The 14,378-nt window shown below is 42.9% G+C and overlaps 2 protein-coding genes across 6 annotated transcripts; one reads left to right on the forward strand and one right to left on the reverse strand.

Moving 5' to 3' along the window:
* Positions 1–263: 263 nt before the first annotated feature.
* On the forward strand, positions 264–6,589 carry csgalnact2 (chondroitin sulfate N-acetylgalactosaminyltransferase 2). 5 transcript variants are annotated; one of them, XM_034225742.1, is made up of 8 exons: positions 264–394; positions 2,155–2,997; positions 3,075–3,291; positions 3,431–3,532; positions 3,635–3,813; positions 3,926–4,020; positions 4,741–4,822; positions 4,903–6,589. In XM_034225742.1, the coding sequence occupies exons 2-8, from the start codon at positions 2,343–2,345 to the stop codon at positions 5,193–5,195; spliced, it is 1,623 nt and encodes a 540-aa protein (XP_034081633.1). In that variant the 5' UTR covers positions 264–394; positions 2,155–2,342; the 3' UTR covers positions 5,196–6,589. The 5 variants fall into 5 exon arrangements, with proteins under 5 accessions (XP_034081633.1, XP_034081649.1, XP_034081646.1 ...); XM_034225758.1 differs by lacking the exon at positions 264–394 and adding an exon at positions 437–535; XM_034225755.1 differs by lacking the exon at positions 264–394 and adding an exon at positions 1,748–1,822.
* sec23ip (SEC23 interacting protein) lies at positions 6,521–14,302 on the reverse strand. The gene is made up of 18 exons (XM_034225728.1): positions 13,970–14,302; positions 12,760–13,265; positions 11,959–12,166; positions 11,656–11,849; positions 11,437–11,526; positions 11,232–11,352; positions 10,750–10,839; positions 10,518–10,659; positions 9,858–10,066; positions 9,673–9,770; positions 9,419–9,589; positions 9,187–9,282; positions 8,943–9,104; positions 8,715–8,870; positions 8,008–8,110; positions 7,312–7,518; positions 7,075–7,237; positions 6,521–6,964 (listed from the first exon to the last, which is right to left on the reverse strand). The coding sequence occupies exons 1-18, from the start codon at positions 14,100–14,102 to the stop codon at positions 6,883–6,885; spliced, it is 2,931 nt and encodes a 976-aa protein (XP_034081619.1). The 5' UTR covers positions 14,103–14,302; the 3' UTR covers positions 6,521–6,882.
* Between the last annotated feature and the right edge of the window lie 76 nt (positions 14,303–14,378).

Raw genomic sequence — 14,378 nt, forward strand, 5'->3', positions numbered from 1 at the left:
ACAAGTCAGGACAGAGAGGAGAAAAAAGCAACATAAAAAGAGCTTATTTTTAAATTAATCTTGTAATTCATATTTATAAGAACTACAGTGTATTTGTGTTAATGTTCATAAACAAACGTGTAGCATAAAAAAGAATAAGTAATTATGATTGTAATTATAACGTTTTACTTAGTATTGGAGGTTATTATGATGAACAAGGGGCTTCAACGTGTTTAATGACGACACTCGAAACAAAGCTCTCATTGGTTAACTCTTGACCGGAAGTAAACTATGACCCACTCACTCTTTTCTCTTTGCTCCGTGGCATTTTGCAACAGAGGCTGTCTTCGGCTGCTGGTTTTCTACTAAAGCCAATGCTGTAAACACGGGCAGGAATGGAAAAAGACTGAATTAGGTGAGTTTTTTTTTTTTACCGTTCAATCACGGGTTAGCAGGCTCTCTAACAGATATACAATAACCCGAAAGCGCAGGCAATCTCCGAACGTCGCTAAGCTAACTGGAGAATCGTGCCAATTTCCGGTTTCGATCTTTCAAAGTAAGAGCACACATTTTGCTGTGAAGTAACACTAATTAAACTGTGTGATGATCAGATACAAAACGACGTCAAATGTAAAATGTTTGCAGACTGCACATTAAGTTGCAGAATTGATCAACCAAGATAATAAAGTTGCCAAACATATTTAAACACACTGTAAAGTTCATAACATAATGTTTTTTTTCTCCAAGTAAAACACAATATTAATCACTCATTTAAATATCATGTAAGTGACTTATTGTTAACAAAACTCACTGCTCAAGTAGTTAACTTTAGTAACAACAGTTCAGATATGTCTCTATAATGTAGGAGTCCCTGTTGGTGTATGAATGTGTAGTCTCTATCAATGCACTGCCACAAGGTCTGTTCATATGATGCGTTTACACCATAACCTTGATGATATCAGTTTGACACTTTTCAGCCAGTCAAGTGTTGCATGCATTTTCATCCTTCTCATTGGCAGCTACGAGAAGGCAAAGCTAAGACACATTTAGGACATTTAGTTCCTCTTTTTTGAATGGTTAAAACCGTAATACTTGTGTCTATTTTAATATAAGATTGAATTAGATACTATATTGAAAATATCTAAAGTCATTTTTCATATAGAAAATGTATTTTATGCTTTTGGGCGACACATTAGACTGCTGGATTTCTCTTAGGTGTGGCATTACACTTGTTAAGAGAAAGTAGCACGTACAAGTTGGACATAAAAGGGGAAGTGTTTTGAATAGTTGTTCTTGCTTTCCTGTTAAGCTAAAAGGGTTTGATTCTACTGTGGCTTTTTTGACATTAGAGCAATGGTTTCCAGCTCTTGCCTTTTGGACTCAGGGGCCTGCTGCTTTTCATTAAAGCCATTCAGGAAAGACAATGAGTGTCGGGAAGACAAACAGCATCACTTTGTGTGCCAAGGGCTGGAGCTGTAGGCTTTAGTGTTTGACCTTCAAGACACAATTGTGTGTGGTATGTGGTGGATAATAGAGGTTCTACAAGGCTACATACTTAGGATTAAAGACTGTTCTTTTAAACAATATGTGTAGCATATACATCACAAAACATTAAGAACATAATTGTGTTGTTATAAACATTTGGTAATCTTGTTAGATCATTTTCTTCCACAAGGAGCTTCTCAGTGGCCACGCTTTTAGTAGAAAAAGTCATGCTGTTATTTTGAAAGGTAAGCCGGCTAACCGGAAGTCACTCTTCAGGAGCTTGCCGTGCAGCTCCCCCACCAGCTTTCCTCTGTTCTGTTATTTAGCTGAGAGCTAGTCTCCGTGTGCTCGATCTCAGGTGTGGCTAATTCCTTCTGCCTGTGTTTATTCAGCTCTGATTTATTATTATTGAATCGTTGAAAGGTGAAATATTCATAGAAGTCGAACACGTATTAACACGTTGTTAAAGAAAAGTGTTGTATTCATTGACTGAATAAGACTACTACTGGCTGGATGGGTCATTCATAATGATGCTTGACTGGTAACACACTGTTGTGTTAGCGTCTCATTATTTGGTTATCATACTCATTTCTTTCATTTCATTTATTTAAGTCCTCACAAATGGCTACCTGTATTTTTTATAACTGTTGTCTTATTGTGAATTTCTGTAATTCCTTTTTCTTTACCTAGGTGATCATCGCAGGGATTCACACAGGACAAATGTATGAAAAGTGGAGCCAAGAAACAAGACCATCACAGAAAATGACATAGAGACCCTTCCAGACCTTCAAGGTGATGTGCAGAAGCACACAGTGAGTAATGTGATCAGAGGGGAAAGGGAATGCAGACTTGCCAGCTATAGCTTGTATGTGAGCGTGATGCCCAGGCGGGGGTTGTCGCTCCAGGGCCGGTTCCGCTGGCTCTTTCTGGGCCTCTTCCTGCTGCTGGTGCTGCTGCTGTTCGCCTACCTGCTGGAGTGCACCCCTTCCGCAGACGCCAGCCTGGCCCTGCCCCCCGGCATAGCAGGGGACACCTACGGGAAGGAGTACTACCAGGGCCTGCTGCAGGAGCAGGAGGAGCGCCACCTGAACCGGGCCGCTAGTCTCAAGCGGCAGATCGCTCAGCTCAAGCAGGAGCTGCAGGAAATGGGTGAGAAGCTAAAGCTCATGCAGGACAAGAAGGAGCCCCCCGGGGTGCAGGGCCTTACGGAGACGAAGGACCAAGAGCCTGGAGACCTGCTGGAGTACCTGCACTCTCAGATCGACAAGGCGGAGGTCAACACGGGGGCACGCCTCCCCAGCGAGTACGCCCTGGTGCCCTTTGAGAGTTTCACTTCATCCAAAGTGTACCAGCTGGAGATGGGGCTGACACGGCACCCAGAGGAGAAGCCTGTCCGCAAAGACCGCAGGGACGAGCTGGTGGAGGTGATGGAGGCCGCGCTGGACATCATCAACAACCCCGACGAGGAGGATGGAGTGGAGGAAGACATGCCGATGCAGAGACAGACCTACACAGAGGGTCACTTTACTGAAGGTAAGATCTACCTTACTACGGACCAGTGAATGATCGCTGTTACTGTGTTCTCAGTGAAGCTCTTTTTTATTATACAGGAATGTACAGGACAGAGCGAGACAAAGGGACGCTTTACGAGCTGTTCTTCGCCAAAGAGGAGTCCAGCAGCTTCCGCCACGTCACGCTCTTCAGACCTTTTGGTCCCTTAATGAAAGTCAGGAGCACCTCCGTAGAGACATCAGCAATGATTATCAACATCATCGTGCCGCTGGCAGGCAGAGTAGATACTTTCTCACAGTTCTTGCACAACTTCAGGTGAGAGTACAGCAGACACTCTGACAGACACGACCCAGCATGTTCATGCAAATTTGTATTCAGTAGACTCACATCATTATTGTGCAATCAAACACAACCTTTGTGTTCTCTTTATTCCTTACATGGTATTTGTTTTTAGAGAGGTGTGCATACAGCAGGACAGAAGAGTCCATCTCACGGTGGTTTATTTCGGGCCAGAAGGCCTGCAGGAAGTGGAATCATCTTTGGAGAAAATGTCAAGGTGTGTCCTTTCACTGAGAAATAACTTAAGATGTGCTTTTGCTGGTTTTGTGATAGTAATGAGTCGTGGTAATTCAAATCTACTACATGTGTTGTGTTTCAGAGAGGAGAGCTTCTCAAATTACACCCTGGTCCCGGTGGACGAGGAGTTTTCCAGAGGTCGGGGTCTGGATATCGGGGCTCACGCCTGGAAGAAAGGCGACGTCTTAATGTTTTTTTGTGACGTTGACATCCATTTTACACTCGAGTTCCTGAACACCTGTCGTCTCCACGCTGCTCCAAGTAGGTCTTCATGTGTTATTGCTCAGATTATGTATTTATAGTTATTTTGTTTACATGTACCGTTACAATGTAGCTTTAATTGAATATACTAAATGACCTGTTTGTTTTATAGATAAGAAAGTCTTCTATCCAGTAGTGTTCAGTCTGTACAATCCTGCCATCGTCTATGGAAATGCGGAGCTGGCTCCACCGGCTGAACTCCAACTGGTAAAGCCTTCACATTGATCTCTAAATACATTTGTACAAAGCTTTTCAATGATCCCCTGTGCACATGTTTTAGGCAGAATCAGGCTGGCTTCCATTATCATTTGCATCAGAAATGGATTTTCCACAAATCTGAATACTTTGTCAAAAGTTCTTACAACTGCATCTACTTGTTTTCCCAAATTCAATCCAGAACCTCTGATTATGCAAACACAAAATCCTTTAAAAAAGTTCTGGATACAAGATGGGCTTCTTAACTACTTGTCATTCCACAACATCAGCTCATAAATCCACATCTTAACCTCAAATTTATAAGGGAGTTATTTTGCTCATTTTCAGGATGTTGGGTTTTGTTCTCAAACCTGTTTAAATGCTTTTTTTCAAACTCAGCCTGAATAGACCTGTGTGTTTAAAACCCTCCTTTAAGCGCCTGTCTCTTTAAACCCCCCTCTCAAAATCCCAGTCTGCTCTGATTGGCTAGCAAGAAAAATCTGGCAAACCTTTGCAAAAAGTGATTATGTACAGTAACCGGGTTACAGAACGTTTCCCCTCCTGCAGATGACGGTGAAAACAGCCCTCTAGTGTCAAACTCTGCTCAGCGAAGCTCAAAGAAAATCATTTTACAACATGATTGACATAATATTTTAATATCATTTCAATGAAACCAACTATGCAGAGAACTTGTGAAGTTGTTTTTTATTACATTTTTTTAATTTCAAATAGATTCACAAAAAAGATGCTGGATTCTGGAGAGACTTTGGCTTCGGAATGACGTGTCAGTATCGTTCAGATTTCCTAAATATTGGTAAGCATGGATTAGTGAATTCATCATGACTAAATAACTCGTAAAAGCTGCTGGCTTGAAACTGGATTGTATTCCTCCAGGCGGGTTTGATCTTGAAGTGAAAGGTTGGGGTGTGGAAGACGTCCACCTGTACAGGAAGTATCTCCGGAGCGAGCTCATCGTGATCCGGACCCCGGTGTCCGGGCTCTTCCACCTGTGGCACGAGAAGCAGTGTGCGGACGAGCTGACCCCAGAGCAGTACCGCATGTGCATCCAATCCAAAGCCATGAACGAGGCGTCGCACTCCCACCTCGGAATGCTGGTGTTCCGCGACGAGATCGAGGCTCACCTACGCAAGCAGGCCTACAAGACTCAGAGCAAATCAGAAGACTGAAGCCTCCACATTCCCATCACCATTCCTTCGTTACGACTGTGAGGTGCGGACATTACAATCGCAGTACAGCAAAGAAATGTTTACACAGATCCTTCTCCATTTCACCGCACAGCTGGAGACAAATGAATGTACAAAAACAAGCATTGATCAATGTGAAACTTCAAAACACGGTACGACGTTGCAGTATCAAACACGGCTAACAAGCAATATGTAATATTTAACCTGCTGAAGTAGAAATAACATATTTTATGTATTTTTGGCAACAATTCAATATGCATGTCATGCCAGTTTCAAATGCAACACCTGACTTGCAACCAGTTTTCACAAGGGCTGCAACAATTATTATTTTCATAAATGATTGATCTGCCAATTGTTTTTGTAGCTTAAGTGCATTTTTTTTAAATAGTTGGCAATAATTTTTCTGACTGAATTTTGCAGCTTGAATTTTTATCTTTTTTTCTGCTCTGTTACCTTTCGCCGCTGAATGGACCTCAGCCAGTAGTCAGCTGTCTTCCAGTTGATTCATTCATTTAACAAACAAATCAAACAAGATCAAACCCAAGCAGCTGTTGACTCATGTAGAGTGTGTTTTTTATATCAGAAAGAAAGAACTATTTATTAGCTGTCGACAAAAGGAAAATGAAGAAGTTGCACTTTGACACCACAAGAACCAGTATAGTTCTACTGAGCTTAAAAGCAATTTACAATCTTTGCTTTAACAGCACAGACGAATGCTGTTCTGTTAGCATTATATTTATAGGTAGTTTCAGCCTAGCGTAAAAAAAGAAAAGGGAACTTTGTGTGTGTTTTATGTGACGATCGGTCACAATGTTCCTTTGCTGATGAGGTTAACAGAAGCATGTGGGTTAAATAATGAAAGAGCCAGGATCAAAGATGTCTAATAGCATGCAGCGCTATCCTATATGTGGACCAGTGTTAGTGTCTAAATTACATTAATAAGATTTATGCCCATTGAGAACATTATACCTAATACTGGACAGAATTTGAATGTTACAGCCCCTCCTGTAAATACTTTTCTAATATTCCTTTGTTTCATAGTTGAATACTTTTGTCGTATGTGCCTACATGCTTAAAGTGACATGAAATGTTTTGTATTGCATCTCATAATGAGAGGAGGTTAGAGGCGAGGTGTTAAAGAGTACAGGAGAGCAGCAGAGAAGTGCTTTATCTTCTCTCACTGAAAGCCTCTCGTCCTGTACTCATTGTCTTTCATTCGGATCTTTTGCTAATATTCCAGCTTTTGTGTAGCTAGTCTTACAGTCTCCTTGCGACCTGTTCCATGTACACATTCAAACACAAATGGCTTATGCGAGGAAATGATTTATTTTTTAAAATGGTGGACATTAAATAAAATACAGAAGGCTACAGTATCAGCTGCTAAGTCATTTCTGCTGTAAGTATTTGATTTGAAGATAAATATCTGAAGTAAACTTGCCCAGTTCTATAATTCTACTATAAAAATGTCATATCAAACATGTCAAGTGTCTTTGAATCTACCAGCTCATTTCTATTTTTCATAATTCAAGACAAATGGCATACTACAATTGTTTTCTTCATCTGAATACAATAAACTACAAGAATAGAAAATAAGAGAAATTAGAAAAATCTAAATCAAGGAAAAATGAAATGACATAAACCAAAGGGAATCGTTTTCAGACTTAGTTGATTAATGTGCAAACTGTTCTGGATGGACCCCCATGGTCTTGTAGATCTCTTTGAGAATCAGCAGTGCTGTGTCTTCAGACGTCCTGGAAAACAACACAAGTGTTATTACATACTCTGCAAACAGGTACAAGCTACAGCCTGGAGCAGGTAACGTGACGAGGATAAAGCCTGGAGGAAGGTCAGATCTGCGTACCAGTAGCAGAGGTGACTCTGGAGGGCGAACAGGTACTCGTTGAAGCTCTCGATGGGCTTCTCCTGCAGGACGTAGTCGATGCGATTGCCTCCGTTCAGCATCCCCACCTTCACCTGAGGCTCCTCCTCTCGGGGGGGCTCGGGGCTCTCACTGATCTTATGCTCTGTGAGAAACCACACTGAGTTAAACAGATAAACAAATCACATGATTGAAGAGTCACAAAGCAGAGACACTCACCGTCCCCCTCACCCTCTGCCTCCCCCTCCCGCGCTTGCAGCTCCTGTTGTTCGATTTGATTGGCTACCATGGCCAGCTCAGCCTGGAGCTGAGCGGAGGAAGTGTGAGCGCGTGCAAAATCGTTGAGGGTCTGCCAGGCGGTCCGCAGGGAGCTGATGAAGCCGTGCTTCAGGTCCGAGCCCATCCTGGTGAGGCTCTCCTTCAGCTCTGAAACACAAAGGATCCTTTACTAAATCCATCTGCTCTGAAACGTTTTGCTAATGATGTTCGAAGTACTTTTTTATACCAATATATATCAAAGCAAAGACATGCCTTCTTATTTGACCAATTATAAGATCTATTTGGAGGGAGGGAAAGAGCCGATCATCCACATTATGTTTACTCTTTCTGTTCATTTTGATTAAAAAAAAAAGGACATTTAATTTTGACCTTCAGCTTACCCTTTTCTGCAACAGCTAAATGATGTACTGTTCCGTCTGTTATTACATTTTATTTTTGACATGGCACATCGTAATGTAAGAATAGTGTCTTTGTAATTCGTCCTAACCAACTCAGCTGGCATAAAGACATGTAACTGTCAGGACAAAGTATTAAGAGTGACCTTTTGATGTTGCTAGAAGCTACAGTGAAGGAACGTCTGCGGTGTATTTATCTGGCTCGATGCAAGCAGAGATGAACAACAAGTGAGTGTCGTACCAAGATGAAGCCTCTTCCTCCCTTTGTGATGTGGGACCAGCACAGGCTTGAAGTCCATGTCTGGTAATATCATGGGTTCAATCCTGTAGGCCACCGGGTCCAACTGAAAGAAACGAGTCATCGATAAAGCCATCAGATAGTAAAGCGTACAGTGACTCAGCTTCCCTGCTTTCATCACAGCCCTAAAGCGTTTAGTTCATATTTCATTCAGTCATGTGTGGGCAGGTCAGGTTAAGGTGGAATGACTAGGTTTCAGTGACCATATGAAATGTACAACACTCCCAAAGACGCATGACTTCCTTTAATATGGATTCAATTGAATGATAAATGTAATGAGTAAAGTGATCATTTAGGAAATAAGGCTTTTTTATACTTTACAAAAACCTAATGCAATTGGAAATGTTTGGATCATTTAAATCTAATTCTACAAATATTATAATAGTAAACATGTTAGAGAATCCTGTCTGTATCTGCAACTGCAAACTATTACTGAAAATAACAAACAGACATGTGAAGAATGTACAAATGTTTGAATGTCAACGTTATAAATGAAGCTCTGGGATATCCGGTAAACCCTTATTTGGACAGAGTTGCAAAAAAGAACGATACAAAAGTGATACAACTCAATAAAGCAAAATAACGTTGGAGCGTCTGCAGCTGAGAAGCAGTTATTGCTTCAGGATAGAAAAGTTGGAAGAGCTGCATACCGGATGGTAGATATTGAAGAACCCCTTGCACGTGGGAAGCTGGTACGCCTCCTCGATCTTCTCCAGTCCTCGGACCGTCAGGAACATGCCGATGGGAGAACCCAGGGCGAAGAAATTCATCGGCTCAAAGTCCAGAGCGTGGTAGACCACCGACACCTGCAGAGCAACACATGTTTTTAATCAATCAATTCAAATTCAGGATCAGCTTCAACGTCCGCCTTCAGTTACCTGTCCAGTGCCAACTTCAAAGTAGTCGTAGTCGACGTGGACGTGCATGCTGTTGCCCACTGGGAGCACAGAGGACTCGGGGGGAGCTTCGGCAGCTGGTGGGGGGGGCGCCGCAGCCTGGCTGACCTCGGCTTTCTTCTCCCGGGCCGCCTGACGTGCAGCCTGCGGAGGAGAAACAAAGACAGTGATGTTAACCGTCACCGTCTGTCTGCAGTCTCCACGGTTACTGCAGAGACTAACCTACCTGCTTATTCTCCCTCTCTTTGACAAACTTGGCGATCTTTTTCCGGGGACCCAGCGGGATTGCCATCTCTTTCATGTCGTCGATTGTACACATCAGCTGGAAAAAGGGACGATCAGCAACTTATAAAAGTGAACATTTGTGAATGTATTACACCAATGTCTGGACTTAGACATTGTTTAATGTAGTGTTTTTGACTTTATGACAAAAAAGCAAAGGAGGCTTTTGTTCTTACAAAAGATTCTGCATCAATCTTCTCCTCATCAAAGGTGCTCTTGTACTCAGACAAGCCCAGATTTTCTAGCATGGCGGAGAGATCCTCTAACTCCTCCTCATCCTCTTTTGGCTCCTCTCCCACAGCTGGAGGGGTGGCCGCATTGTTTCCCTGCGTCACGGGGGCTGCCACCTGATGCGAGAGCCAGAATTCACATTTATGTATTGAAGAACATTATTATTATATAACATTATTCATGTTAACTAGTGAATGACCTGTTTGCTTTCTCCGTTGGCAGTGGGTATGATTGGCATGGTCGGTGCAGAGGAGGCGTTCTTCTGATTTGACAACAGGTCGAAGAGAATCAGAGAACCTGAGGAGGAAATGGAATCTAGGTGAAAAACAGAAGGAACAACACATGCCAGTGCTGGGAAAGCTAATCCATCTGCTGCCTTATTACCCAAGCTGTGTCCAGCAACTGATATGCGACCTCTGTAGTTGGGGTTCCTCTGCATGAACAGGGCGTACAGTCGGTTAATCTCGTGGGAAACTGTGTCCATGATGGTCTGGCAGTAAGTGGGACTGTTGTAGAAAAGCACGTCTAACAAAGTCTCGTTTGTAAAGTGACGTAAACGTCCAGTGCTTGGCAACGTGATCTTCTTGATCCTCCTGGAAAGAAACAAAAATGAGATTATAATTGATCAAATATTACAATAGAAAGAAGATTAAAGGGCAGGACTGTTGGTATTATGTTTTTCTTAATGTTTACAAATGCCACCAAAATACCAAAACCAAGATGTCTTTTTTGTGTGGGCTGAAGTTTTATTCCTCTGAGACAAAGAGCTCAATTTCTGTTTGAAAAAGACTAAAAACCAAACTTAGTTTCACTTCCTTCATTACAATGAACCCAAACACTGTACCTTATACAATGTCCTGCTGCTGCTGAGTCACAACAGCACCAATTAAGTATTATTCCACAATATAAAATAGTCCCCAGCTGTACAGCTATTCTCTGTTTTTGGATTCATCATTCACTGTGGAGGCATCTGAGAAGTTCCAGAGACCCATGTTGAGTTTTTGATACACAAATGGTCATTTTGGGTGTGAAGTATTCCCTCACCTGTCCACCCCGGTAGCATCTCCATGCAGAGCCGTGTGCCACTGCACAGGGAGGAACTCCACCCGGCTGATGGTCTGCTCGTCCAGATTCTTCTTAAAGTGACTGTGCAGCAGCTTCAGAGACACGCTGCGGAAGTCGTCCACTGAAAGCACAAAGGAATTGTTCAGTTAAACACATAAATACCTTCATGGAGGAGATTCACTGACTAAAGGCCTGACTGTCTGGCACTCACCGCACTCCACCATGCTCCTGAACCTCAGGTCACACACGGGACCGATTCCATGAACCATGAACACCAGATGATCCACTGACGGGAGCTCCCCTGGAAAAGATGAACAGGTTGGAAATGTTGAATTTTACTTCTACACCTTCACTTATCGCCATGGTTACATCTGCACATATAACCTGAACTGTTAGTTTGCAATTAGGCTGCAATACATTCACAACATGATACCTCAACATTTAATCTGCTATGACTTTTGTAGACTTGATTTATTTAATTATATATAAATATCTATATATTTATTGTTTGTGTCTTTTTCCTCATCATATTTGTTGTGTGCCTTTAACAGGATTTATGCCCAAACTAAAGCATTCATTAAACTGTAATGCGACTTCACTGTCTTTAATGATGTCTGGCAGCTTTATTGACATAGTACAAATGTAGTTTTATTCTAAAATTAAATAAAGATGGGCACAAGGGAACTTCACTACCGTCTGGCACTTCATCATGGTCATCATCGATCCCTCTCTTCACCACTCGGGGCCGGGTCTGCCCGTCCTGAGTCGTGCCCCACTCATCTGGCATGGAGGATGCTTGAAACTGCACAATCACCTATGGAAGGAAAGTACTTACTTTTAAACAAATAGGATTTATTATCACAAACACAACCTTGTACAATAACCAACAATGGTTTACCTTCGGATTGTGCATGACAATAGTCTCCCCAGATGGAAACTCCAGTCTGCGGTGCCACTGGTTGGTGGACACAGCCTTCTTATATTCTCCCTAAAGTTAAAAACATGCTACATTACAATACATAGTAACACAATAGAGTCGATAAAGGACTGGATGAAAAATGTAAATGATTGATAAACACAATATCTGTTTCTGGATCAATGAAGTAGTGGTACAAACCTCCAGCTTCTCACTAAACTCCTCAGAGTAAGGAATGAAGCGACTGTCCGTGTCCCCCTTGTAGAACCAGCTGCAGCGCCGGACCTCCGTGGGCTCCTCTTCCCAGAACACCGAGGAGCGCATGCGGTCATAAAGCTGCACGTCGTAACGCCCTCCATCCGTACGTATGATCACATTCTCTGGGTCTGGTTGAACTGGAAGAATAAAAGCATCAGAACAGATCACAGTTTCATTAAGAGCACCAACACGTTCTGATTTCTCTGTAGAGAAACATTCCCACTAAATTAGCACGAGTCACCTCACCTGAGTTATACGTCTCCTCCAGCTGAAGGGAGTCAATGATGCTGAAAGGAAGCCAGACGCTCTTTGACTCCACTTGCTTGCAGTAGAACCAGTGAGGCTGAACAGGCTCGTAGATGTTGTAGTTGTATTGCATCATGGGACCAGCAGGAACCACGGCTCCGGCAGCGGTGGGTGGAGGCGGAGGCCCTTGGTACTGTGTGGGAGGAGGCTGAAGAAGGAATACTAATTATAAACTCCTCTTCACTGATTATGATGTTATTTGAGGCACGAAGGTCGTTTTATTTATTAACCTAACTAGAAAAGTGCACTTTCTCATATCTCAGCTCCCTTCAAATCCAGCTGACAACAAAGATAACATTCACTGGTATGTAGTTGTCTTATATATATGTTTAACTGCATCACAACTTATCCATATCTTGGAATGAATCTGCAGATGCTTCAGTTCAAGGTCAACATGTGAAATCTATAGCTTGTTTTAAGGCTAGGTGATTTTCAGAAACTCTCATTTACTACTGAAGCAGTTGTTGATCAGCCTGTTACGGGGAGTGAGAAGTCTGCAGTCAATGATTGTATAGAACAGCAAATAAACTGGGTTATTCAAACAGTGTTAATCCCTGTAACCACTCCTTGAATTTACAGTCACAAATTAGGGCAAACTAATTATTTGGCTGATGGACAAGACACACAGAGAGACAACAGAACACATTATCTCCAATAGGCTTACGCCCAGTGGAGATAGTATGAGTTTAAGTATCTTAAAAAAAGCTAAACCAACACAGTCACTGATAAGCTGATATGTACCTTTGTGAATGAGGGGCCGGACATAGGGAATGTCTGCGGCGGAGAGCCAAGGGAGTATGGATTCTGCTGAGGTGTGTGTGTTGGCGGCAGGACCTCTGGAGATGGAATATAGGGACTGGCTCTGCTGCTGCTGGTGGTGTGTCGGTACGGGTTATGACTCTGTTGCTGCATCTGGGGAGGTGGTGGGGTCATTGAGGCGGGGGGAGGAGTGTGACGGCCCATAGGGCTCTGGTAAACTGCATTGCCAAACGCCTGAGGAGCGGGGTTCATGTGTGAAGCTGGAGGGGCCACCGGAGCCATGCCCATACTGCTGGGAACAGAAACGGGCCCTGCTGATGTTGGGGCTGCGGAGAGGGCCGGCGGGGGGCATGGTGCCTGGCCGATGGCTGCGAACGGGTCACTGCTGGTTGAGGGGCTGGAAAAGTAGTTGAATGTAGAGGGGGCTGTCCCATTCCCAGAGCTCTGTCCTAGAAAGCTGTCTTCTTCTCCAACATCAGTCGAGTCTTCTATTAAATCAAAACAGAAAATTGAAGTTTAGCACATTTATTTGTGATTCTTCAACGGACAGCCCAGGTAAACGTTTGAGAAAATGGACATCAGAATTATGCAGGGCCGAGGTGACATCTTAAAATGTCATGTTTTCTCCTAATGAAGATGTTTGATTTTTACTCAATTTACAAGCATCATATTCTCACAGTAAAGACATTTAAATCAGTGATTACACATTTACATTATTAATCAACGTTCCTTTTTCTGTCAAATGTATTTAATAAACTGGTTAGAATTGGAGGATGAAACTAAGCTCTATAGAACAGTACATCAGCTCAGCTGTCACAACACGGACCTTACATTGAGGATTATGTGGAAGCGGAAACAAACAGCAGCTAATGGCTCATAGATTTTATAGAAACGGACTTGTAAAATAACTTAGATAGCAAGATGTGGCCAATTTAAAGACAGGACATGTTTTGATCATATGACTCCCAAATAGCTTCACATCCTCTTCATGTCACATCAGACAGAGGACAGTCTGACCAGAACACATCACTGTCAACAGGCTAACCTCTCAGTCAGCTCATACACGCGGTTTAACCTTCTTTTACACTAAATGACCGCTTAAAGCAGCACAGGAACTGGGCTAGCTGTTAGCTTAGCCTGCTAACGACACAGCTAATGTTTAGACATTTTCTCAGTCGGTATTGCTGCTTACCTCCTGACAATACCGCCGGACCAGTGGCCTGACTCACTGGCATGAAAGGCAGGTTGAAGTTAAACTCCGGAGCGCCGCTGAACAGTAAATTTGCACTGGTGTTGGCAACATTATTAATTCTCCTATCTGCCATTTTCCCTTGAATTACACGTAGCCACTCGCAGGCAGGCAGAAAACGCTCAGGTCCAGGGAAAGCTTGTCCCTGCCCTCACAGATTTTCAAAGATCTCCAACTCATTAACAGAGTTAACACAGCGCGACACGTCGTTTGTAGATCTGCGGAAATCGTGCAGGTCCTTTGACAGCACTTCGTTGGTTGTAGGAAAACCAAACACTCTCACACACTACTGCCACCTACAGGCCAACGAGATTAGCTCCGAGGTGACATTATAACCTTTTAAATATGCTAA

Source organism: Gymnodraco acuticeps, unplaced genomic scaffold (assembly GCF_902827175.1).
Source record: "Gymnodraco acuticeps unplaced genomic scaffold, fGymAcu1.1, whole genome shotgun sequence".
NCBI classification, from domain to species: domain Eukaryota; kingdom Metazoa; phylum Chordata; class Actinopteri; order Perciformes; family Bathydraconidae; genus Gymnodraco; species Gymnodraco acuticeps.